Source organism: Zea mays, chromosome 1, assembly GCF_902167145.1.
Source record: "Zea mays cultivar B73 chromosome 1, Zm-B73-REFERENCE-NAM-5.0, whole genome shotgun sequence".
NCBI lineage: Eukaryota > Viridiplantae > Streptophyta > Magnoliopsida > Poales > Poaceae > Zea > Zea mays.
Genome location: NC_050096.1, coordinates 214,035,823 through 214,063,137, shown reverse-complemented (window position 1 = coordinate 214,063,137; position 27,315 = coordinate 214,035,823). Strand labels below are relative to the sequence as shown.

At 42.6% G+C, this 27,315-nt stretch overlaps 3 protein-coding genes and 1 pseudogene across 6 annotated transcripts; 3 read left to right on the top strand and 1 right to left on the bottom strand.

Annotated features, from left to right (window-relative positions):
• The first annotated feature begins 11,439 nt into the window (after positions 1-11,439).
• LOC100304064 (SAUR33 - auxin-responsive SAUR family member) lies at positions 11,440-12,240 on the top strand. The gene has a single exon (NM_001165570.2). It carries the CDS (start codon positions 11,587-11,589, stop codon positions 11,983-11,985), a length of 399 nt encoding a protein of 132 aa, NP_001159042.2. The 5' UTR covers positions 11,440-11,586; the 3' UTR covers positions 11,986-12,240.
• Positions 12,241-15,530: 3,290 nt separating this feature from the next.
• Positions 15,531-19,184, top strand: LOC118471907 (alpha-mannosidase). 4 transcript variants are annotated; one of them, XM_035964234.1, is made up of 7 exons: positions 15,531-16,312; positions 16,415-16,495; positions 16,651-16,727; positions 17,406-17,583; positions 18,271-18,342; positions 18,445-18,558; positions 18,960-19,053. In XM_035964234.1, the coding sequence occupies exons 1-7, from the start codon at positions 16,298-16,300 to the stop codon at positions 18,966-18,968; spliced, it is 546 nt and encodes a 181-aa protein (XP_035820127.1). In that variant the 5' UTR covers positions 15,531-16,297; the 3' UTR covers positions 18,969-19,053. The 4 variants fall into 4 exon arrangements, 1 of the variants encoding a protein (XP_035820127.1); XR_004855473.1 differs by having other exon boundaries at positions 15,533-16,312; positions 18,271-18,558; XR_004855474.1 differs by having other exon boundaries at positions 15,535-16,312; positions 18,257-18,558.
• Positions 19,185-19,242: 58 nt separating this feature from the next.
• On the top strand, positions 19,243-22,370 carry LOC103643242 (NADPH--cytochrome P450 reductase). Its single transcript, XM_035961839.1, is given in 10 exon segments — positions 19,243-19,257; positions 19,442-19,542; positions 19,818-19,857; positions 19,971-20,120; positions 20,210-20,287; positions 20,382-20,504; positions 20,617-20,730; positions 20,818-21,329; positions 21,753-21,840; positions 21,931-22,370. Coding segments are annotated over 8 exon segments (702 nt in total). The 3' UTR covers positions 20,899-21,329; positions 21,753-21,840; positions 21,931-22,370.
• A 1,712-nt stretch (positions 22,371-24,082) lies between these two features.
• Positions 24,083-27,019, bottom strand: LOC103645262 (jacalin-related lectin 3-like; annotated as a pseudogene).
• Between the last annotated feature and the right edge of the window lie 296 nt (positions 27,020-27,315).

Below are 27,315 nucleotides of genomic sequence, written 5' to 3'. Positions count from 1 at the left end.
AAATTAATTATTTACAACATGTATCATGATAAAGTAGGGTTACCAAAGTGTAGATAATTTTATTACGAAGCTAACGCAATTCGAACGGATCAAATCGGAGTTAAAATGAATTGATTATGAATTTCTGAAGCCTATTTCTATTCTAGTGGTGTTTTTTGAATACACGGGGACTAATTTGTAATTTCTAGAATTCTAGGGTAAAGCTATGTATGTGGCCGAGGACGGCGGGTTTATATAAAGAAAAGATAGGGTCTCTTATGCATAAGTCACTTGGCGAAGGGGTACAAAGAGGTTTCAACCGTTGGATCGACATTTGAGGGCTCGGATTAGATCGCCATCTTATGTGAACCGGTAACCACCCGATGCCGTTAGATCCTGTGTCAATGCCTCAGATTTAAACAACCGCGATCTCCTCCCAACCCTCCATCTATCGATCAACGGCTGGGATCAATCACGCCGAAGCAGTATGCACCCTCTAATCGCGACCGTTAATCCCAATATCAACGTTCGCAATCCATTCTCCCGCCCATCTCTCCTACCGCAGACAGCACGCGGCAGCGCCTCCCTGCTCTGCGGCGGAGGGCGCACCGACGACACGCCATTCCACGAGCCGATGTCCCAAGCTTTTCCCGACCAGTGCGACGCGATGAGGAGGCCGAGGCAAACTCAGAGGAGGACTTCTTACCAGTGATGTGGGCGCAGACCGCCCCGGCCACGGTGTCGCGCGGCCCACGGCGGTGTTCTTTCTTCGGTGCGCAGTCCCAGTTATGCACGCCATGGCTCCCAGATTCGACGACCCAATGCCTGATTCGCTCAATTTCACGAAGCTCTCAATCCACCAGTAGAGGCCAGATCGACGGCGTAACCCGGACTCCATTGCGACGACGGCGGAATTGTGTGGTCGACGCCACCCATCGATTTCACTACCTCCTTGGCACCCGAGATGGATGATTCTCATCATGGAGGAAGAGGATCACGTCACAGTTTTATAGACGGGGATGAGTACATCCATGGCCGGCCCGACCCTGAGATAATCGCTGGATTGGAGAAGTCCGCGGCGAAGTCGGCGGAAGACAGCTCTGGTCGCGTTGCCGTTCGGTTGAGATGGAGCTTCTGACGAGACGGTCCCACCCGGTAGACGGGCGATTTGCAATATGAACATGCGCGCGCAGACTGGGTGGATGACACGGGGCCCCGCCCTGCTAGAAACGGTATGCACGGCGGAAGAAGTAGTGGGCCGCGCGCAGGAGGGCATGTTGCAAGTGGGCCGAAAACAAGGTAGCAGGCCCAGTTAGGTTCTTATCTTTTTCCTTTTTATCATTTCTATCTTCTAATTTCATATTCCTACTCAATTCATAACTTGAATTCAATTTGCTCATAGGTTTCATACTGGGATCAAGTGCTCAAATAAAAGTAGTAGCCCAAAATGATATATTTTCTGCTATTTGCATTAATACTATTTTTCTTGCTATAGTGTATATCATTTCCCTTCTCTTTTCTTTTCTATTTTCCATTCCTACTTTCCAAACTTAAACTTGCTTTCACAATTTTGAGCACAAATACAGAAATACAAGAACCTCAGCGTTAGATGCCTATTTCCGTATTTATTTATTTGTTATTTGACTACTTTAATTCCTATTAATTGAATATGCACAAAGAAATAAAACCTAATAAATCTCCAAAGGTTCCACAACTCCAAAAACACTTTTATATCAATATATGCATTTATTTTTTTATTATACCAATTTTAGGGCTTTACAAATCCTACCCCCCTTACAAGAAATCTCGTCCTCGAGATTTGTAAGAAAGAGGATATAGGAAGAGTGATTTGTAATTTAGCTTTTAGTTTCTAATTAGTTTAAAAATCAAGAGTCTCTCTTTTTTTCATCAGTGAGTGATTAGGAGAGCATGCGTATATATATGTATGTCCACTTTATTATGTAGGATAGAAGATGTCTTTAGAGCATAGATAGTTTTAGTTATGAAAGGGTAGGGCTAGGAAAGAATCTATCCAAGATTGTGGATCTTGATTACTTTTGAAGATCTAGCTTGAATCTTATCCTTCCTTGATTTGATGAGCTCGATCATCTTCGATCTTCGTTCTTGAAGTTTTTATCCGAATTAGGGACATGTAGTTAGGATAACTTGTAGGTATGGACAGATGGTTAACAGACTGGTGGCATAAGATAAGTGTATTATGGCAACATCTATGATGGGATGGATGGTCACCATGAATATGCTGGTAAGTTATTTGTTCATGGGTGGTTTGGTCTGATGTACTAATTTAAGTTAAAACATGGCCAGCAGGATCTAATCTATTTCACTAGTATTAACTAGTCCGTTAAGTAACTCACTTTAGATTGGATCTTATTAGATTAGATGGTATAACTAGATTAGACTAGATAACATCTAATTACTTTGGATTAGATCATGGTTGTTATTCTAGAGTGGGATAAATATGCTAATTAGGGCAAGATGAATCCATAAAGATAAGGTAGAATCTTTTGAGATAAGATGGATCTATGAGTGTAGGATAGAATCTTTCAAGATGAGATGGTTATTGTTAGGCTAGATACTTTAATGAGGGATAATCTAGTTTGTCTAGTTATTTTGATAAGCATTTTTTTCCTGTATGTATATGCAGATGTAATTGTGAACATTACTCCACAACTCATCACACTCAATCAAAAAATCAAATCAAACAATTGTCATAAGAACAACCACTCAAGCATATAAATATTAAAAAAAATAGTTTTGTTTTTGTGCCTAAGATTAGGTCTCCTATTCCTAAGAGTCACATTAGGTAGAGGATTTCAAAGTGTGAAATCCATGTTTGTCTTTAGAAAGAAAAGGTAAGAATAATCAGAGTAAGCGGAAATAGATGAGAAAAGATTAAGAGAAGTTTAGAAAGAATCAGAGTAGCAAAGTTAAGTAGACAATGGTTGTCCAGTTCTATCTAGGTTTCGTCCTACAGTCAACATTCCTCTGATACCACTTCTGTCACACCCGGGTTTCGGGGCACCAAGACGCGGGCGCGAACATAATCACCAGGTGTGCTGGGACCAAGTCTCACACATATGATGAATCATGGCATAGGATTGAATGTCACATCTTTACTATATAATAGGAGTTCTATACAAAATAAAGAAATAATTACATAAAAAGGAGACAACGGTCCAGCAACCCAAAGTTGACTGGGAGACGACGACCTAGACCTCTCATGAACTCATCACAGCATCCTCCATGCGCCTCATCCTGTGGTACCTGTTCTTGACCTGTGGGGGGTTTGAGACAGCAAGAGTGAGCTCACATACGTTCATCGCTCAACAAGTTGTGGGAAATAATGTGAATGAACTCGCCAAAGGTGGGAGCTCATGTGAAGTGTAAGGCTTACCAAAGAGGATGGTTAGAGCTGAGCATTGCTTTTAAAGTTGGTCAAAATTTTATTAGCAATTACTAAGTATAAGTAAATACCAACCCAATTAAGTAATAGATCAAAAGTAATAGCATCACCTGCGATGCAATGCATATGACATATTGAATTTAGTTCCATAAATTAATCATGTGAGGGTCCGAGCTGCTCATGACCGTGAGCACGGCTAGTATACCAGTTTTACACTCTGCAGAGGTTGCACATCTTTATCCACAAGTCATGTTACCCATCTGCCAAGGGATCGCGACTTCCCATACACCTCTACCAAGGAGGCGAGGCAGCGTAACACTACGAGGCCTTTACAAAGTTCCACTAGCTTCAGAAAACCCGCTACAGTTTATAGGAAGCTCCAATGCAGGGACCCCTCGCATGACCGCCATCGCAGCAAAATCATCCCAAGGACCTCCCCACACTGATCACTCCCCTACTGCCCTTGCCCCTTTCGGGTAAGGTAGTCTTCCACTAGCTTTCCTAATTAATCAGCCAAGGGCGTCCCATTAAACCCTTGTGGTAGCACTATTTTCCCGGGTGGTCGCTCCATGTTCCAATTAACATAATGATCTTATCATGAACAGTAATAATAAACAGATAATAAAAGTGTGATCATGAATAATGTATCTTCATACCCAAAACCACATAAAGCACTAGCAAGTACTACCCAAAAAGTTCAGTGGTAAACAAGGTATAAAGATAATCAAACTAGGGTAACCTATTGGGTCCCATCAAAATTAACCTATGCAGATCATTATGATTAATTAGAACATGAGTGGGTAAAAATAAGTGATCAAGGGCACAACATGCCTGGGACTTGAGATTCCAGGTACCAACTTGCTTTTCAGATGACTCGTGACCTCACGCTAGTCGTAGCAATACAAACAAACATGGTGTAGGCAAAATTAACATTACACCAAACATAAAAACAAATTGTGTAATAATAATCTACACGTCGCTATGAGATCGTGGGAACGAGAATCACTAAATTCGGAGTTACGGTTAAGGAGTTATGATTTATAGAAGATCTATGTGATTAAAATATTAAACTATATTATAAATTGGTTGGTGTAAATCATATGAGAGATTATTCTATAAATAACTATCTCAACTTTAATCTAAATCATTATTTGATTAAAGATCATCTAGTCAAATTATAACCATAAGATCATAATACTATATTAATATTAAAGAAGTTAATCCAATAGACATAAATTAATACAATTAACATAGGATAAACAAATTAATTATTTACAACATGTATCATGATAAAATAAGGTTACCAAAGTGTAAATAATTTTATTACGAAGCTAACGCAATTCGAACGGATCAAATCGGAGTTAAAATGAATTGATTATGAATTTCTGAAGCCTATTTCTATTCTAGTTGTGTTTTTTGAATACACGGGGACTAATTTGTAATTTCTAGAATTCTAGGGTAAAGATGTGTATGTGGCCGAGGACGGCGGGTTTATATAAAGAAAAGATAGGGTCTCTTATGCATAAGTCACTCGGCGAAGGGGTACAAAGAGGTTTCAACCGTTGGATCGACATTTGAGGGCTTGGATTAGATCGCCATCTTATGTGAACCGGTAACCACCCGATGTCGTTGGATCCTGTGTCAATGCCTCAGATTTAAACAACCGCGATCTCCTCCCAACCCTCCATCTATCGATCAACGGCTGGGATCAATCACGCCGAAGCAGTATGCGCCCTCTAATCACGACCGTTAATCCCAATATCAACGTTCGCAATCCATTCTCCCGCCCATCTCTCCTACCGCAGACAGCACGCGGCGGCGCCGCCCTGCTCTGCTGCGGAGGGCGCACCGGCGACACGCCATTCCACGAGTCGATGTCCCAAGCTTTGCCCGACCAGTGCGACGCGATGAGGAGGCCGAAGCGAACTCAAAGGAGGACTTCTCACCAGTGATGTGGGCGCAGACCGCCCCGGCCACGGTGTCGCGCGGCCCACGGCGGTGTTCTTTCTTCGGTGCGCAGTCCCAGTTATGCACGCCATGGCTCCCAGATTCGACGACCCAACGCCTGATTCGCTCAATTTCACGAAACTCTCAATCCACCAGTATAGGCCAGATCGACGGCGTAACCCGGGCTCCATTGCGACGACGGCGGAATTGTGTGGTCGACGCCACCCATCGATTTCACTACCTCCCTGGCGCCCGAGATGGGTGATTCTCATCATGGAGGAAGAGGATCACGTCATAGTTTTATAGACGGGGATGAGTACATCCATGGCCGGCCCGACCCCGAGATAATCGCTGGATTGGAGAAGTCCGCGGCGAAGTCGGCGGAAGACAGCTCTGGTCGCGTTGCCGTTCGGTTGAGATGGAGCTTCTGACGAGACGGTCCCACCCGGCAGAGGGGCGATTTGCAATATGAAAATGCGCGCGCAGACTGGGTGGATGACACGGGGCCCCGCCCTGCCAAAAACGGTATGCGCGGCGGAAGAAGTAGTGGGCCGCGCGCAGGAGGGCATGTTGCAAGTGGGCCGAAAACAAGGTAGCAGGCGCAGTTAGGTTCTTATCTTTTTCCTTTTTATCATTTCTATCTTCTAATTTCATATTCCTACTCAATTCATAACTTGAATTCAATTTGCTCATAGGTTTCATACTGGGATCAAGTGCTCAAATAAAAGTAGTAGCCCAAAATGATATATTTTCTGCTATTTGCATTAATACTATTTTTCTTGCTATAGTGTATATCATTTCCCTTCTCTTTTCTTTTCTATTTTCCATTCCTACTTTCCAAACTTAAACTTGCTTTCACAATTTTGAGCACAAATACAGAAATACAAGAACCTCAGTGTTAGATGCCTATTTCCGTATTTATTTATTTGTTATTTGACTACTTTAATTCCTATTAATTGAATATGCACAAAGAAATAAAACCTAATAAATCTCCAAAGGTTCCACAACTCCAAAACACTTTTATATCAATATATGCATTTATTTTTTTTATTATACCAATTTTAGGGCTTTACACCTACCCCTAGCTAGCTCAGGCTACGGGGAACAAGACCGGCGTCCCATCTGGCTCTCTCCAGTAAACGAGTAATGATGGCACCCCGCGTGCTCCCATGACGACGGCGGTTCTCAGCCCCTTACGGAAGCAAGGAGACGTCAGCAAGGTCCCGACAGCCCCGACAGCTGTGCTTCTACAGGGCTCAATCGCTCTTCCGACGGCCACGACATCATATGAACAGGGCACTAACACCTCTCCGACAGCCACGTCGGCATGTACATAGGGCTCTGGCTCCTCTCTGCTAATCACGTTAGCATATTGCTACACCCCCCATTGTACACCTGGGCCCTCTCCTTACATCTATAAAAGGAAGGTCCAGGGCCCTCGTACGAGAAGGTGGCCGCGCGGGAGAACGGGCTGACGGACAGGCTCTCTCTCTCTCCCTCGCGAACGCTTGTAACCCCCTACTGCAAGCGCATCCGCCCTGGGCGCAGGATAACACGAGCCGCGGTTCCCTTTTTTTGTTCCTCCTTGTGTTCCATCTCGCGCCGACCCATCTGGACTGGGACACGCAGCGACAATTTACTCGTCGGTCCAGGGACCCCCGGGGTCGAAACGCCGACAAAATCGACTTGACTTTTTTTGAGAGTTATTTTATGACTTAGACAAACATATTTAGAGTGTGTTTGAAATGCCTAAGTCATTGGTTCATACCTTTAGCCCATCTCCCTTGTAATTTTCCTATTTCAACTCAAACTCAAGCCAAAATGCAATTTTTTTGCTAAAGACTTCGTTAGTGACCAAACCAAAGTGATAAAAACATTCAAATAGGTAAGTGCAACATATTTAAAGGTTCAAACCTCACAGTTTTACCTTTTCACCAAATATTTCACTTCTAGGCCTTCGTTGAGCTGAGTTGAACTTTTCTTTACTCAATTTGCTTTGAAATAAAATTGTGCTCATAGACTTAGCTAATAGTTAGTCCAATAGATTGTGTTAAACATTAATCACCAAAACTATATGACAGTAGCTTATTTGTCCATTCCTCTTTGAAAACAATTGTTACCAATCAATTTGGATCGGTACTGACAAGCCTGTATAATGTATATTGATCCATCGGTACCGATCCGTCGGTACTGATCTATTCTGAAGCTAGACCAGTATGAACAGGTCCGATGTGATACCCTTGGTACCAGCCTATATATAATGTCAGTATATATATGTTACTGGCTGCTCCAGTCAAGTTTTGCCTAGTAGGGGCCAGGCACCTAGTGCTCCAGCTATAAGCCATGGCGTTTTGTAGTTACAGACTAGCAGTACGACGTACGAGCACTGGTTTTGGACATCAGCTTGCATGACAGTCGGCCACGTTTTTTGTGCTTCGGTCCTACGAGGAATCTGCCTACTCTACTACAGATTTGCAGAGTAGCAGCTGTCTTCTTTCGTCGCCATTAAGAGTATGTTTGGAAACACAACATTTTTTTCCTGAAACAATACTATGATATTTAATTATACCATAATATTTTAGACTAAAAGATGTTTGTGAGCATATCTAAAAACTCTATATTTTAAATCATGGTTTTACACGCTACCACGGTATTTTTAGGTAAAAAAACTTTAGTATAGATCAAAAAATTTGGTTTGCATACAGCTGCGGTCTTCTCTTCTCCTACATTACAACTAAAATATTTTGTCTCCAAACATGTGCTAGTTTGGACTGATATAAAATATAGTATAGTTATGACATGACATATAATAAACTACGGTTTTAAGAAATACAGTCCCCAAACAGTCCCTCATGCATACCATTTGGCGTAAGCCGTAGCACGGTTTAGACTATCTCCATTGCGGTTACTCTATATCTTTATGTCATTATTTACAGTCTAGTCAACAAAATCTCTTATGTGTCTAGAAAAATGCAGTCTAAAAAATACGATTTTTGTTTCTCGATGAGTGGAATAATTTGAAGTTTAACACACACACATATATAAACCATAATAATGTATATGTAAGATTATATATATATTATGGTTTATATATATATATATATATAAGATTATTATGGTTTAAAATTATAGGCTAGAGCAAGTAGCAATGGTTTTTTTTCAGGACCAACAATAAACCTGTCGTGCAGCTAAGACAGATACGTTTTGTAAAAACAATCATGAAAATATATGCAGTTGATTAAAAAAACATGAAAATCATAAAATGTACTGAACCCAGATAAATTTTATCGAACACTCCCTCTAATGGCTCTCCGTCTTACATTTACTGGATCGTCAATTATCTATGTGTCAATGTCTACAACGGCACTTCCACGTCTTTTTGGTTTGATTGATCGTTGGCTCCCCGAAGGTCCTCTCGATATATGTCACATTCAAATTCATCCTCCTTTTCCCCATTCTACCAGTACCAGGCCTAACGTGTCGGTTCAGGAGGTCTTTCCAAACAGAGTTTGATTTGTGTCTTCTCCAACCTTGCTGCAACCCAGCTAGCTAGCAGATCTTCTTTCGTGCTTGCAGAAATCAGTCTCTACGAGACGAGGCGGACGATCGGCGCTTGAAATTCACCGTTTCTACTTGCTGGTTATTCTCTTGGGTCATCATGGGCGAAGCTAGCTAGACTGTGCCCATGCAAATTTACAAAAGGACTAATTTTTTTACTATATATACACCATTTATAAATTATTATTATACACCTTCGAAACATATGCACCTTCCTCTCATTAACTCTAGCTTCGACACCGTGGATCAGTAATTTTTCATCATATCATACGAGTATATGGGGTGTTTGCTTCCTTTAATCACCCTGCTAAATTTTAGTGACTAAATTTTAATCCCTAAAAGTCCTATTGGAAATGCCTATAAGAAGTTGCTAGTTTATTCTTTCTTGTCCCTACATTTGGCAAGTCGAGAGGGACTCTCTAAAGCACTTTTTTCGTGCGAAATTTGTGTTCTATGCCTTTTGTTTTTATTCTCTTTTACTTTTTATTAATAAACTTTGAGCTACTATGTAGAAAAGAATCTTGTTGCGTGTTTGATTTTGTTATTTCTACAGTTTGCAATATTTCCCTAGAGAGCATCGTGTCGGCGAAATGATCCCTGGTTCCATCGGTTTGAGAGCGCGCTAAGAAAGAGCACCTAGCCGTTGGGGCCCGTTGGTCAGCCTAAAGAGGTTGATGCGTCAACCCTAAAAGAACCCACCCCCGGTCGAACTCTGCGGCACCGAGCCTAAGGTCGAGTGTAGCAGAAGCTAACAAAAGGGGTTGGGCGTGTCAGAGGGGAATCACTCGAGTGAATCCCGTGCCTGGCCCCAGGCTGACCCGCCATGAATACCAAGTCGCATTAACCACTCTGGCACCCAACCACAGCGCGGGCGCCGGTCCGCTTTCTACTCATGACCTATAAACCCATCCGTCTGCATAGCACTCATGATCTACGAGCCCCAAGATTGCGGCGTATTTATGGTCCGCACGCCCTCAGCTTGCGGCGCACTCATGGCGTATCGGACTAGACCTGAGTACGCAGACCACTGACAAAATGCAACAAGACCGGCCACATCGATCCCCATGCTATGAAGGTCAGGGGTCGGCTTAGCCTAAATGATGGAGCCTGGAACCCAGGCAGCCCCACGCTGTCTGCCACAGTAAATACGAGATAGCCGGGTGGCCCAGGGGTCCACGAGTACGTGTGGTTTTACCCCGAGAAATAACATTTGTTTTAACCTTGCCTCATGGCTCCTTTTTAAGGAAGCCACCGCTGGTCGATCCCTCTCTAGGCCTATAAATGAGAGGAGTTAGCCCTCATGAAAGGGAGGACAGACGGACAAAACATAGAGACTACGGTAGACGGAGTTGAGTTCATCTGGACACACACCCACAAAGACGAACCCCTGACAAACTGACAAATAGGAGGAGTAGCGCCAACGAGGACGAGGAGGCCAGAGCCCCGCCGCCAAGCCAAGACTTAGCTAGGATTCCACTCTGTAGCTTTTAAGCTCCACTTCCACCCCTATAAAGTGAATTGAGAGCCTCTACTTCCTCTCTCGCCCGCTTGTAGACCCTACTACGAGTTTTGATCATCATTGGTGCCGGTAGCGTAAGCCGTCGATGACTGGAAGTAAGGACGTTCTGCTCAAGCCAGTATAGCGCACCACGCAACCCTCTCGAGCCCGGAATACACGTAATAAATTTACTTGTTAGAGCGAGGTTCGAAACACCGACATATCTAATCAAGCAATTTAGGCCATATTTGGAATCGATGAATCGTAGAGATTTGTGTCTATTTTGTACGTAGATTTTAGAACTATGTACGTAAACTTTAGAACCATTGCAAGAACAATATCATGTTTGATGGGAAGAACATAAAATTTCTAGAACGTTAGAGGGACAGGAGTTATGGCGGGCATAATTTAAAATATTTAGTAACTAAAAATAAAGAACTACGGGAGAACATAAAATTTTTTACTCCCCTATAATATAAGGCGTGCTCTCTCTAAGCACAAATACATCAATGCAGTGACATAGAGAGAATTAAATACATTTTGTGGTCTTTGAACCAGACGTAATTACGCCTTATATACTGGGACGGAGGGAGTATCGTTTAGCAACTCCTCACAACTATCTTTAGTGAGCTTTATTAATTTTATAAAACTACTAGAGATATTCTAAAAGTGACTAAACTTTAATCAGTAAAGTTTAGAAGGTGGTAATCAAACACCCCCTATATTTACGCATTCCGTGCAGTTTAGACCTCTGTAAAATTCCTGCGAGAAAAAGGAGTTTGCTGACGCTGAGTGACAGTGACAGAGAATGCCAGGTCTAGGCTACGTTCTCTGCTATGCTCCGAGCAGTGAGCAGTCCAGTCCCTCAGCTGCCAGCTGCCCCTGGGCATAACAAGCCGGCCAGTTGCCGATGCACTGTCGCTAGCATAGCGGCTGCAAGCTGGCGCTCCACCTCTCGCCGACATGCGGTCCCCTCGTCCCTCCTCTCCGACTCCTCCCGAATATATAAGCAGGCCGGTCGCCTCGACCTCCCTTCCTCGTTATTCCATCACCAGTTCACCACCGTCTTCCTCAACTCTTCCTCTCCTCTCTCTTCTGCACCATCTGGTGTGTGTGCGCGTTACTCGCCGCGTCGATCGAAGAAAGAGGCGCACGGGAGCGAGCTACGCGAAGCAAGGCAATGGCGAAGGGCGGGCTGTCCAAGCTTCGGTGCATGATCAAGAGGTGGCACTCGTCCAGCCGCATCGCCCGCGCGCCGCCGTCTCCCGGCCCCGGTGAGGACGACCGCTGCGCCGCGCGCGGCGCGTCGTTCCACGGCGCGGACGAGGTGCCCGAGGGCCTGCACCCGGTGTACGTCGGCAAGTCGCGCCGCCGGTACCTCGTCGCCGAGGAGCTGGTGGGCCACCCGCTGTTCCAGACCCTCTTCGACCGCATCGGCGGCGGCGGCACCGGGGCAGCGGCGGCGGGTACCGTCGTCGGCTGCGAGGTCGTGCTGTTCGAGCACCTGCTGTGGATGCTGGAGAACGCGGACCCGCCGCCGGAGTCCCTCGACGAGCTCGTCGAGTACTACGCGTGCTGAGACAGAGTCATAGAGCCTCGCCCCACGCCGCCAGCTCGGCCGTGACGCAGCGCGGCCCGACGGTGGTGGAAGTGGAATGGAAGCTAGCTTAGCACGGAGCTGCTGTATCATTTCGTTCGGCATTCTTGTGTGTATGTAGGGTAGGGTAGATTTGTGATAAATGGCAAATGCGGGGGGCTAAAACGCCCGATTGATTCGCTTCGCTAATGTATCCTCGGTGTCGACGCTAATTTGCTAATGGAAAATAATTTGCGGCTACGAAGTCGTCGTCAAAAATGTACTGCTGTAACTACAACTGCGCTGCCCGGCAGCTGGCAGATTCACCAGCAAGTATCGACTGAATCGTGATCTCTCTCTGGTCTCTGCCTCCGTCCGACTCAGAATACGTGCTCGAATGCCAAGTTCGTGGTGGTTAAATTCTTCAAATGGAGTTTCTTTTAATAAATTTCATTATTGGAAATTACATAGATGTGCGATGCAAGTAGATGTGTCAACTTTGTAGAGTTTTGGTTTCCGTATTTAATAATTTATGGACTAAAATTAGTGTAAAATGTAGTGACTAAAAATTAGCTCTTAGAAACCAAACATCCTTAAGTATGTAAAGTTTGCGTGTTTAGATAAGTTGTGTACACCTTTTACTATGTGTTTGATACTTTGGTTTGCTCTCTAATAAATTTGTAAAGAAAGTGCCATTCCAGGCTCTGTTTGAGAAGAAACAGAAAAGTTGGAGAAAGATTAAGAAAGAGGTAAGTTCCTAAGACTTAGTCAATTCGAGTACTCTCTTATTATGTGTGTCTAAGTCACAGTAAAGTCCTCCAAAGAGTTGAAAGCCAATTGGAGAAAGAATGGAGGAACAATGACTTAGAACATGTTGTTTAGGTGAACAGGACCTTCTACGGGACTGGTCCTGTGTGCACCGGACCTGCTACAGAACAGGTCTGGTACACCAACGGCTAGACCTTTCAGAGAAGGAAACAACCAATCTGATCACGTGGAGGCAGGTGACCATTGGAGGTCTAGTGCACCGGACCGGTCCGATGCACCCACGAGACCACTTTACATTTTTTTTTGCCACGGCTATGGGAGGCCTCAAGTCTATAAATAGGCCCTCTCATGACCTCAACTAGTACACAAGTGATACCCCAAGGCACCAAACAATTGTAGAATCATTCTATGTCCCTCTCTATTGTATTATTTGATAGATTTAATGCTTGACGCAATTATAAGCTAAAAGAAAAAGAAGTGTTGCTGGGAGATAGAGCTAGTAAGATCTTGAGCAAGTGAGTAGTGTTACTCTATCGGAGTGTCGTAAAGACTTGTAAACAGCCGCCACTCTGCTGTAACCGACATCGACGTAGTGGAAGCCTCAATCTGCTACCCGGTGATAGATCTGAGCAAACAGAGGAATGAATTGAAATAGACTCCGAGCCAGATTGGCTAACTCCAATATGGATGTAGGCAAGCATTTTAGGCTTGGCCGAACCACGAGATAAATTTGTGTGTCTTGTCTCTGCTCTGCTCTGTTCGATTCTATCTCTGTTCTGTTGTTGTGTTGCTTTATTCTTTGCACTTCACTACTCATTTGTGGTATAAGCAGTTCTTGAAGTGCAGTCTATTTTGACAGAGACTACAATTCTGTTGCGATCTACTCGACTTGATCATTTCGCTGTGATCCAGACTTCGAGTAGAATAAGAAGTTCTAAGTTTTTTGGTGTTTTATTTCATTCACCTATTCACCCCCTGACAAAGGGAACTTTAAGGTTTCTAATTTCCATTTCAATCTAATTTCGGTTTTGCAACTCCTAGAGGACGACTATGAAGTGCGCTTTAAAAGGGGGGGGGGGGGGGGGGCTTTCTCGTGTTTTGAATGCCAATGGGGTTTCCAAGAGGTTTACATTTTTTCCAAGAGGTTTACATTTTTTCCAAGGGAAATTAGTTCATTTTTCCTTGCCAAAATGAGAATCCCTTGGAAAAATGAAGTTACTAAACTAGCCCTTAAAGGATACATCATGCCCCTACTGCCTGCAGCGATGTCGTCTATTAGGCCCTCCATCCAAGGGCTTGTTCGGTTAGGAGTGGATTGAGGAGGATTGGAAGGGATTAAATCCCCTCCTATACAAATTTAATCCCCTCCAATCCTCCTCAATCCATCTCTAACGGAACAAGGAATAAGGGGTGCTTCTCTCTCTCTCGATTTAGCGTCTCCCTACATCTCGTTCCCCGCGCGCCATGAACTCCATCGTGCCCACCCGTCGCCAGTCCCAGCGTCATCGTTTGTCTTCTGACTCCGCACGTGGCTGACCCAAGGATGGTTGCATATAGGGCTGGACGAAATGCCGGTGGCTCGTCCGTTCGCTCGGATCGGATCGGCTTGTTTAAATTTTTTCACGAGCTGAGCTGAAATCTCAACTCGGTTTGTTAACGAGCCAGCTCGCGAGCTAAACGAGTTGTCACATTTCTTCAAAATGAAACTATATGCATATCATTTACGTCACATTTGATGGACATGTTATATGTATGTGTGGTGTCTATTGTCTATGAGTTAAACTATTGATTGATGAATTATGTCTATATTAAATTGGTCTATGCGAATATAATTGTGGGTTAAACTAATAAACACGTGTGTGAATTATGAATTGGTGAGTGCTGAATTGTGTTAATTTGGTGCTACATTGATGTGGTCTATGTAACTATAAGTATAATTACTATTTTATGTTGTTAAATTAGTTTAAAATCAACTAGAAATTAATTAATATATACATTTGTTTTTTCTGCTCTGGTTCGTAAGCTAAACGAGTTAGCTCGAGCTTGTAAACGAGTCGAGTTATCATTAGCTTATTGATTCTGAGCCGAGACAGCTTGTTAACTTAACGGGGCAGCTCAAACTCGAAAGAGTCGAGCCGAACTGGTTTGATATCTAGTCCTAGCTGGCTTGATATCTAGTTCTAGTTGCATCCATGCTAGCCCCGCTTGTCACCCTGGCCGCTGGCGCAGCGAACCCACCTGGTCGCAACATGTCTCCCTCCTTCCCTCCGCTTCATCTTCTAGCCTGGCGTCTGCGTCTGGCGATGAGCCATGGAGTCGGCCAATGAAGAGCGGAAGGAGGAGAGGGTCAACGGGGGCTCAATAGCTGGTTGGTGTAGATGTTGCTGGTGTAAGCGCGATGGGTGGAGGCGGCGGACGCGGAGGCCATTGGCGGCCGCCCGAAACCAGACAAGGAGACAGATGTGCTCAATCAGGAGGAATCGAAACGGAATCCAGAGACGACGAAAAGGTCTGGCACCCGGACGTACAAGATTGTTGTTATCATTTTTAAACTATAATTAGTTTGCACGTTAATGTATGAGTCAGTTAAATGTAAAAAAACAAAGACCTGAAAAAAAGTTAGGAGGATGGTATGGTAATGGTATTTGGAATAGAAATCTATATCTATACTACTTATTAAGAGTGGAAGGGTAGCCTGCCTTTTTATGTTCTGCCTTCCAGCGATCTGGACCGTCTAATTGTATCGTGCGTCGGACGCTGCCCACGCTCGTGTGCTCGCTCCTCGCCCAGCAGCCGTCGCACTCTCGCCACGCTCGCTAAGCCCCATCTGTTCCGCCTCTTCCGCATCGTACACATGACCCTCTGTAGCTCAACCGCCTCAAAGCTGTCGCCCTCCCCACCCCAAAACCCTAGCTCTGTTCCACCGCTCCCCTTCTCCCTGTTGCCGTTGTCGCGGCAGTTGAGAATAGTGGCGGCAAGATCTCATGGAGAGAAGCTATGCGGACTCCCAGAAAAGGCGAAATCATCGTGCGATTGTGGAGATTGTCGATGGGAGGCTCCACCAGCGCTAGGGTGCGGCCAACAAGACGCTGCTCGCCACCGCTTGAGTCGGTAGTGAGATCTTAGGGGGAGAAGCCCTGCAGCCCCCATGCTCCCACTCCCTCCTGCACCCCACGCTTACCGGCGAGCCGCTCGACCTCATTGGAGCTTGCCAAGCCGTCATGTGCCCCAGTGCGGTGGTCGACATCATCCACGGCGTCGACCGCGTGCTGGTCCTGCGCTCAATGCAGGAGTCCTTCAACTGGCGGCGGTGGAGCAACCGTACTACCACAGCGCGTACACAGGACGCAGAGAACAACTCCAGAAGGCGAGCCCCAACCCCTAGATCTGCGATGCAGTCTTCTCAACTGAAAAAAGAGGGCAGAGAACAACTCCAGAAGGCGAGCCCCAACCCCAGATCTGCGTTGTAGTCTTCTCGACTGAAAAAAGAGGGCATCTCTACCGCCACCAACCACTAGCAGGCGGCAGACGTTGCTGGCAATAGGCAATGGCATGCATCAGGGTAATATATTGCAAATAGTTTAGGGTTTCAGTTTCATTCGCGAGTTTAGTACATGATTAATGTATTTTCTCGTTGGACTCCAATCTGCCAATTGATTTTTAGCATTGTTTGCACAAAGGACGGAGATCTGTCGTCGAAGACCACCTCATTGTTTCTCATGGCAGGCTTGCTTGCTCTAGCTTGGTTCGTTGACAAATTACCACTTCCTCAGTTCCTCAGTTCTGTCATGTCTGGTGTAGTTTTCCTCTATGAGAGGAAACCTGCAACCACACATACACGCACATGCATGCCACTCATTTTTTGGTTCATTTAGTTATCATTTACTTTTGGCATAACAGGCACAATATGTCGCTTCAGGCTTCAGTCGGTTATGTGATCACCAGAACATTATGGGCTCTAAAGTAGGACTTTTGAGGTATTTTGATGCCAAAATTTTTAGACATGCCATCATTGAAGTTGCTCCGGTCTTTACAAGATTTACAGAGCTTAACTAAGTCAACTTGTTGAGTCGCTTGTTACATATCTTTTGCATATGGGAAAATAGTAGATAAGGTACTTGGAGTTGGAAAACAATTGTTTGATATACCCTTTTCATATTCTCTTATTTTTTGGATACCAACCTGCTAGCTAATAACAAGTTTTCACTCATCTCTACCATTTTTTTGGAATGGCGACATCTCTTCGCTATATGTCAATCAAAGAGGTAGTGTGAGACACATATTGGCAACTGAGCAAATGACTTCAGATATTTGGGGTCTCATCGACATACTTTCCTTTTCAATGTTTCGAAACAGCTGGACTGCGGGCTATACCGGTTAGGCGTGAAACTAGAGCATTTTTAGAGTGCGGTAACTGCACCTTGTAACAATGTTTTGCTGTTCTTCGACAGCTCCAAACCTGAAGTTCATCCCCTTAGTTTTTCTTCTCTTTTTTTTTAAAAAATCAAACAGTTCCCCACTGCTATATAGGTTCCATGTATAAGCATTCGGGTCAGCTAGAGTTCATGTATGGAATGTGATTTTCCTTATTCTATTTTTGCTTTGTCTCGATACTGTTTTTCTCTACAAAATTAATGGTGGGTATTATGATTCAGAAATGCCAGGCGATGGTGCATGCATGATGAAGCTGTTGTCCATTATATTGACATGATTGATCAGACCACGCTTGGTCACCGGATGATCAAGAAACAATTCAACAAGACTCCAAGAGCTGGCTGGCAAATCGATCCTTTTGGACATTCTGCAGTTCAAGCTTATTTGCTTGGAGCAGAGGTAACTACTATTAACATCATATTTGGGATGAAGCCATTTTTTTACCAAAACCAGTATGATAAGCTCCTACATTTTTCTAAACAGAAAATACAATTCTCATAATTATCATTTTTCAGTCTGGCATTGTAGGCACATGATATACTAATTAAAGTTACTAAATGAATATTATATTTGTACGGTGGATGCAAATGTTAAGCCTTAGTGATTTTCCTGTGTTTAATTCTCAATACATTTTTTTTCTTGACAATCAACATGCGACTGTGCAAAACATATGAATATAACATTTTTTATTGCAAACTGTAGCTTGGCTTCGATTCTTTGCATTTTGCAAGAATCGATTACCAAGATAAGAAAAAGTGTAAAGCTGGCAAAGGCTTAGAGGTTATATAGTGTGGCTCAAGAACTTTTGGTTCATCTTCACAGGTTCTTATTCTTCTTACACCACAATTAGTTCTGTCTATTCCATTCATTAGCACAATGGATCGAATTTTGATTTTTTTGAAGGGAATTTGACTCTGTGGTGGTTAAATTGCATATATTTACAAATGTATTTCCTGTCGATTATAGCCCTCCAGATGGCTTTGGCTTTGAAGTTTTAGATGAAAATATCTTGCATGTCTAGGTACATGTACGCAACCATTTCCATGCTCCTCGAACCTTACATGCATCTTAGATTGAAATTTGTAGGATGACATACTGATGTTTGACTATAATGTTGAAGAACGAGTTAATGATTTTGTTGTTGTAGCCATAGAACAGGTAAACTTTCAATATTGTTGCCACAGGCTGTAGTTCACTAGAGCAATTAATTATGCTTCGTTCAAAGTAAGAAATTGGATTTAATTAACTTGTGATGATCAGGCAAATTTTACGCGTACAAACCACATAATGTGGACCATGGGAGATGATTTTAGTTATCAGTATGCAGAATCTTGGTTCCGGAATATGGACAAACTTATCTATCATGTGAACAAGGTATTGCTGATTTTAAACTGAAGCTCTCAAGTTTTGATACACAGTTTTCATGTTCAACTGTCATTTTAATTTACCTTTCTGCAATGATACTACTACGTACAAAGTCTTTTTTCTGTAAGATGCTGCCTAAGCACATTAGTCATGTGCAATATGCCACGGTTAATTGATGTCGTGGAACCAATGAATTAGAAAATAATGCCCGGATTGCTGCAGGATGGCCAAGTGCATGCACTGTATTCTACCCCATCCATTTACACAGATGCAAAACATTTGTCAAATGTATCTTGGCCAGTAAAATATGATGAGTATTTCCCGTGAGTCCTTGAACTGATTTAATTTGAGCAGCATGAAAAATTCTATGCTAAAAAAACATAATGACCTTGTTTACCTACAAATTGCAGCTATGCTGATTCAAAAAATTCATATTGGACTGGGTACTATACAAGCCGTCCAACTTTCAAGCGATATGTTCGAGTGTTGAGTGGTTATTACCTGGTATGATATTCCCTCTACAGCTACATGACTCATGATGATTTTCTACTCATTATGTTATATATGAAGAATCCTTGGGAACCTGTATTTGTTTGCAGGCTGCACGTCAAATAGAATTTTTAGTAGGTAGGAGGAGTTCCTTAGGGTTGTTCACGACCAGCTTGGAAGACCCAATGGCAATTGCCCAGCATCATGATGCAGTCTCAGGTACAACAAACAACACACGACAGATGACTACTTGAAACACCTTGCTCTTGGAGCATCTAAGATATTGAAATTTGTAATGTCTTGGTATAAAAGTTTTGTTGGTTGCCAATTGATGGTCTTCATCTAATTTCTAGATGTGTGTATGGTTGATTCATTCGTTTCTTTTATGCATTTCTTCTTGCAGAATGAAAGCATTAATGGTATAATGTTGGATATTTCATTCAGAGAGGCTCAAGTGATAGCTGCAAGTAGTTCTACCTTGTGCCCAGTTTTCTTGTTCTTTAGGTGAGTTGATCTTAATTTAAAGGTAGTTGACCTCTTTCATTCAATTCCATGTTCTTGAACTTGAATTATTGAGTCCAAAATTATGGTCTAGCATGTCAATGAAAGTTCCCATTTTGTGGCGTTGCTTAGATGGTTGGTCCTCTTGACTACCAAAATGACTTGAACTTTTGGTGCATGGATAAATGGACTAGAAGCTTTCCTGTAACGTGGCACATCATACTAAACATACATAACTTTCGTTGGCCCTTACCGAGAGAATGCAACAATTAGCTCAGAAATTTGATCCACCAAGGAGTTTGTTCAACATGGATGAAGGTAGGCTCTTGTAAAAATTCCTTTTTTGGTCATTGAGCTCCTGAATTTCCAGCAATAATGAAGTTCCTAATAGTCTGATTTGTTATTCTTTGATTTGATCATATGCTTGACAGAATACAATTCTTCTGTAATATAGCGAAGAATGCAGCTGGGCTCACATCTTTGTGAGGCAGTCAAATTTCAAGTTACGTGCTGATCTGTCCACTCCTTTTATCATGATTGGTCCTGAGACAGGGCTGGCTCCTTTTAGAGGCTTCTTGCAGGTTTGTTTTCCAAGAATACAGTGGGTGTGTATTTGCAAGGCTGCTTGAGAGTAGTTTAACTTATTCTTGCACTCCCTCCCTCCTGGCAGGAAAGGTTAGCATTGAAACAATCTGGGGCAGAACTGGGCACTTCAATCCTTTTCTTTGGATGCAGGAACCGTAATATGGTAAGGGTCACTGGTTATGGGCACAATTGATTGTGTTATTGTTGTGTTTATCAGCAAAAAATGATGGAATTCGTTCTGAATTACCACCCTTCAGGACTACATATATGAAGATGAGTTGCAAACTTTCCTTGAGGAGGGGGCGCTTTCTGAGCTAATTGTTGCATTCTCTCGGTAAGGGCCAACGAAAGAATATGTGATGCATAAGATGGTGGAAAAGGTCAGATACAACATTCACCCTTCCTTAATATACTATCACTTTTCAAGTGTTTTGAGTATTCAATGTCCACTAGAAAATGTGCTCAACTAGATTTACTTCTTTTTGTTACCAGGCCATAGAAATTTGGAACATCATCTCAAATGGTGGTTACTTGTATATTTGCGGTGATGCCAAGGGAATGGCTAGAGATGTACACAAAATGCTTCATACAATAGTCCAAGAGCAGGTAGATGACAACCGCAATTCATCATCTAATACGTTACTATAAACTTCAGTATGTTGTTTGTAACATCTTATTTGTATTTTACCTCAGAGATCTTTGGATAGCTCCAAAACCGAGAGCTATGTAAAGAGCATGCAGATGGAAGGCAGGTACCTCCGTGATGTATGGTGACACATCACCTCAAATAAGCCATAGCTCTAGCGTGTGGAAGTAAAGCTGGCTTTGCGTGTATGACATGTCTAATGCCAACCTAATTGTCAGCTTTGGAATGAAGCGTGCCATTGATAATATACTAAAATGAGTTGATCAGTGAAATTCTTTGACATCTAGCCGAGAATTTTTGTTTGGTTATCAATAATTCACTCTCATTCATGTGAGATATTGTGCTCTGCTTATTTATTGATAGCTGACACTGGTCACCCAGGAGCACGAGATGAGCGCGTTGATGTACTTAGTACTGTGAAATCAAACTGGAGGAGGCTGCAATTCTGCATTACACCTACAAAAAATTCTCAAACCTAACCTCAAGAAGGGATAGATGTGGCTGCAAACCAACTAAAGAAGATGTGAAGCAATGTTTTATCTTGGAATTTGACCGTTTGGTGAGCTAGCTTTTCTTTCTTTTGTTGTATCTGCATATCATCTATTTTTTCATGTGGATACAGGAAACTGTCACGAGTGGAGCCAATTTCATTTTTTTATAGTGTGCATGTAGTATATTTTTTAACTGTAAGTGGATGACTGGTTGTAGCTATTGCGTGCCTTATACAAAACACAGAAATGTTTCGCATGGTACATTCTCCACTTTACAAGTATAGCCATCCATGCCAGAGAACCATATAGCCTTCCTTATTGTAATTTCACCGATTTATTTAGATTAAGGACCAATATGGTCACTATACCAAAGTTCTCAGCTATACATTTGCCCCCCCCCAAAATAAAACGGATGTGGCTCTTATTAGTTATTAGCTATCATTTACTACCTGAATTAAGAAAGGTAACATTTGCCTGACTATATTTTTTAGGTACCGGGAACATGTTGCATGGACCGATAGAGACACCAACTTGAAACTTTTAAGGAAGGATGTATTAACACATATATATGTGCCCATGGTTAGTCCTAATCTCAATCTTATAGGCTTTTAGCTCGGCGGGTGGGGTTGTTTCTTATTGCTGCTACATTTTTATGCCTAACCTTTGTAGGCATTCATCGGTGGCCTCAAGGAATCCGACGTCTATCAATGCAATAACATCAGCGAAAGCACAATAAAAAACAAAGTCATCAAACATGGGTCTCGGAAACAAGGACCACATCCGGCTAAACTGAACTGCTGGTCAGTCCAAATTGGAAGGCGGTCACGGGAAGGTGCAGGTAAGCGTCAGAAAGATCCTAGAAATGGTTGATGCCCAGGAAGGAGCAGCGAGGCCGCCAATGTCGCCCCCAGGTTTTCTTGAGCTGGCTGAAAGCACCACTGCCTTTTCATGACATTATGTGAGGCATTGTTTGAGTATTGACTGAGGTTGGTTTAACCATGCGTGATACATGCAGCCTTGAGCATACAGTGAGTCACTCAACAACTTTGGCGAAAGCCCAGATGTTTTCTTGCAGTTTTTGAAAAATATTCCGCGCCCTGATTTCATGATTGTGTGCCATCGCAACACACGGGCAACTGGCTATTATATATATAAGTTATCATGGTATTATATGGTCCCGTTGCAACGCACGGGCACTCACCTAGTTATTTTATATGTGTATAGTAGGATTTAGGAGATGATTTAGGACTTGTTTGGTTATTTTTTAATCTATATGGATGGTAGAGGATTGATATGGATTAGAAGAGATTTTAATTTACTAGGAATTGAAAATCACTTAATTCCCTTCAATCCATATAGATTAGGGTTAAAACGAACATGGTCTTAGAAGGACTGTTGAGAGTAGTGATATAGAGGGAGAATTCGTGCTCATGTAAAATATATTGAGATATAAGGGTAGAAATTTTAGAGCAAACGCTACGGATAGCCTACTAGCGTTGGTATGTGCGGTTCAGATCACCTTAAAGATTACAGGAATTTTGTAAGAATAATGTTGTGATATTACTTGATATTACACCAAATTATTAGTCAGAGTACAGAAATCTTCAAGCGATTCCCATGGACCATGGTCATGCTCTTAAGCATCAGGGCATCTCGCCAAATCTGAATTAACAAGACAAGGGAATGTGTTAGGCCTTTAGTCAGGGATAGATAGCGACACACCAAACTTCTGTGCACATGTCTGTCACTGTCGTCATCAATAATCGAATTTATTTGTTTGGCCAATCGGAAATGAGTATATAAATCCTACTGCGTATCTTTTTTACTTTTGAAATTTTTTGCGTTATTTTTGAATCTTTGGTGCCTAAGATAGCTCGGTGCTCTGTTCTTATGTGGTCACTACATGCTGTTGCGACGATGGGATACAACTTGTTAAGGTATTGTTCGATTGTATATGGATCGAAGAAGATTGAGAAAATTAAATCTTCTTTAATTTAATTTCGTCAAGGAGAAGATCTCATTCGTTCTGATCCCTTTTAATCCCTTTCTAATCGAACATGTCTTTAAGGTGATATAGAATATTGCGCGAATGCGGTTGACAATCACAAGTCACAATGGCCCAAATCAATATTGTGGTACGAAGCGAATAAGTAGGCAAGAGGATTTAAGTTCATAGATTTCAAAATTTTAAAATTAGAATTTCTAAGTAATGTTAAATATTCGTATAGTTAATACGACTTGATCTACATATCTATTATTGATTAGTTTGTTATTTGAAGTCTTTTAGTATGTCGAATATTTATTTTAAATTTATATATTTTGATATTTAAAAATTTTAATGTTTATTATAACTTAGTATAGAGACACTCCCCTAAAATTGTAGGACTCGATGAGACTTAAAACTCTGTAGTTGAAACTATTATATTTCCATTCGAAATTATTTAGGAGCTAAAATTTTTAATACAGAGTTATAATTTTTTAATTAGAAATAGATGTATACTCATAAAATAGTTTGTGGTCTAGTCATATAGAAGTACTAGGTTTATACCCGTGCGTTGCCACGAGATTAAAAAAAATTGTATAAACATAGATACGAAACAACAAGCATAACTATAATATGTAAAATCCGTGTGGTAAATATTAAAGAATCAATATAGAATATCTTGAAATTCAAGAAAGAGGATATACTTGGACATCTACATCTCTTCAATTAAATCGACACGTATGATTATGCCCCGAACAAATAAATGGTAATGCTACAAGTAATCAAAATCCACTCGCCCAAAACAAGATACGTGTAAACCGAGCAGCTGCTCGGTGATCATAACAGGTACTTGGACAACACGTACTTGGGGGCAGGCCTCCAGTCCTCGAGCCAGTGCTAGCATGTGCACGCCGCTGCGGCCGTGGATCCCCACCACCTTGCCCTCCGTCGTTGCCGACGAGAAGTAGGCGCCAAACTTGTTGTCGAACGACCCATACTTGCCTAGTTGGTGACGAACGTCAGCGACCTCAGGACCCGGGGCTCGCCCTCCCTGCTCGTGCGTGCTGTAGTAGCCTTACACGCACGTCAGCACCTCGTGCAAGAAGTCCAACTTCACTTGTAGATGCGTTCAAGGGAAAACATATATGCAAGGCTCATTGCATATCCTGGCAACTTGATTCGGCACAACACTTCACGCCGGTGTAAACCCAGTCGTCCCATTCCCAGCCTCCCTCCCCACCCCATGGCCCTGGTCTCATCGGAACCGGTTCTTTCACCATGCCATAAGCAACCTGCAAAAACGATTACAATGCATCGATCACATTTCCGAACCGGATTTAGAGTTTCGGACTTGCAAGAACCTTTTAGTTACCTCGTCGTCCGTATATGTAGCGCTCGACACTTGAGCGACCATGTTGTAATGCACTGTGGGCTAGTCGGTGTCTTCGGCCTGCTAACAAACCGCTGCTGTGCCACCTTGCCTTCTTGAACATGGATCAGACTCCAATGTCGTCGATGTACCACCCCTCCATGCTATGAAACCCCACTACCCATTGACATTGGTAAAGCTCGTGGAGAAGTACGTGTCGTACTTATCGCCATACGACCCATACGTCCGCTTGTTCGTGTGAAACGTCAGAGACCTGACCACGATCGGGCCCATGATTATTGTTGAATCATAGAACCTGGTTATATATATGTGAATATTATATGCCAAGACTAAGACAAAAGCCGTCAGATCATCGAAACGTTTAGTTGATCTGCCACACGCCGTCATCAAATATGGTGCTGCCACTCCCGCCCCAGGGACCATAGGTCTGAGGCTGATGCTCACGGCTACAGCTCCTGCATCTCCATAGTAACTGGGGACAGAAACCATCTGCAAGGCAAAAAGTTTAGTTTTCATAATCTAAAGATTGTACAGCTATCTGATAGCAAGCGAAACAGAATGCATGTGGTAGGATAGTTTGTCCACACCTTGTTCCAGAGCGCTCCATCGTTGTAGTCCGATGAAGGGTTTGTGTACTGCTATTTAGGGTGATTGCTTGTGTAGACAGCATACCTGTCGCCTCTATCTTGCACGCGGAGAACCATGTAAGGTCTAGCATCACCACCGGTGAAGCCATAGGCGCCGTTTGTACTCTGGGCTCGGAAACAAATTTGCACGGACTTCATTATTGTTCACATGATTACTTAGAACAATGTCTCTCCTAATACATTGGCTGCTTTAAATTTGACATCAAGCATGGTCAACAAATTTGGTACAATGCAAATGATAAAAGGTTGCTTCAGAGTCATAAAGACAATACATTTTTTAGTTTTCTAGTTTTACTTGAGTCATTCAGGTGACACCAGAATTAATAAACATATATTGCTTAATGCAAGTTAATTTGATGTGTCGTACCATCGCAACAGCCAAAGAACCAGAAATTATGCCATGTAGTACGCTATTGTGGATGAAGGGAACAAATGTTAACCACATGACCTGCATTTTCAATTCACCAAAAAGAGATAGAAGGAAAAATTCGTATCAACACTGTATTGAATAGTAGAATCAGCTAGATTTGTAAGTTGTCAAATAAAAAACAGTCATTTTCACCTGAGGTAGCACGACAAGACCGCCGGCTATGATGTAATCCTCCCACAACAGCCAGAGGGTTCTAGAGAGCCAGCCAAAGTAATTGAGGAAGTTTAGGATGAGCTCAATGGCCACAACAACTGAGGCGGTCACGAACTGTGGCACCAGCATGGACTCCGCCATGGCGAGCTGCACGAGGACCGCATAGGTGGAGATGACAGCCTTCGTCTCCCTCTTCTTGGTGAAATAGGAGAGGGGCGAGAGGTTGCAGCAGCCCAGTGAGCATACCCTGAAGTGTGCAATCAAATCCGTCAAAACGAGCGCCACAGATAGGCACAGAGGAGGTGAAATCTGAGACGCGAAGTGGGTAATATGTACCTCAGGCTTCTCAAATAGTTTCGTATCTCCTTTATTACTGTTTGATTTTTAAGCAAATTATGCATAATGACTGACTCACTGACATAGCTGTCTGTTCATGCCCTGAGTGTCATAGCAAGATATGTCAAGAATTGTTAAATTAGTTTGTCATGTATGTCATAGCCAATTAGCCATATTATTGGTTCATAGGTCATAACAACAATTATATTACATGGATGACACACATTTTATATTTTTATATATTTTCAACTATTCTAAAACTATTAAATAAGCATACCACAAGATAAATCAATAGCTCAGTAAATAGGCATCCAAAGGACATAAATTTTTACTATAACACATTTTGAATCTGAAGTACCAAATATACCCCAGATCATATAAATATTTTTCAGCAAATAACTGCTAACTATAAATTCATATTCATACCTAATATTGAAAGCTTCCTTCAGCTGCACTTTATTGTCAAACGGTGTAATCTGCAAAACACGGATAGCAAAGAAAAATGTACAATGAGGGAACTCAAGTGTGGAACCATATATAGCAGCTCATAAAATGCTACTGGCACATACTGGTTCACTCGATACATGATTATCACTAACCCGCAGTTACAGATGTGTCATCAAAAGATCAAGCACTTGCACTTCTAGCAGGACTATGACCAGGATTTGGAAATCATGCACCAAAAGGTGCATTGAGGAGACCCTTGACAAAGTGGAAGAGAGAATCCCCAACAGCACCAACGGCAAACACATAACCTGTATCAGTGAGGATGCATTCTGGACAAGGTCATTCCCTATTTGTAAGAGACGAGACACCATTGTAGCTGCTGCTTGAAGTCCTGAAGGTCTGCTCCTTGTCCACCGAGGAGCAAACCTAAAACTCAGGCAAAGGGTCGACAAAAAGGAAATCTCTGGTGTTTGTAATTGGATACAACGCAGATTTCTAACAGGAAGCTATAACAATCTCTAATTGGATACAACGCAGATTTTTTTGGTAGCAAACAATCACAACACCTAGCGCAAGAAACTAAACAGTTGTCGAAACCAAGCAATTTCTAATTTCCACGGAAGAACACAATCATAATCCCTATGCAACCTATCTGGTGCACACAGGT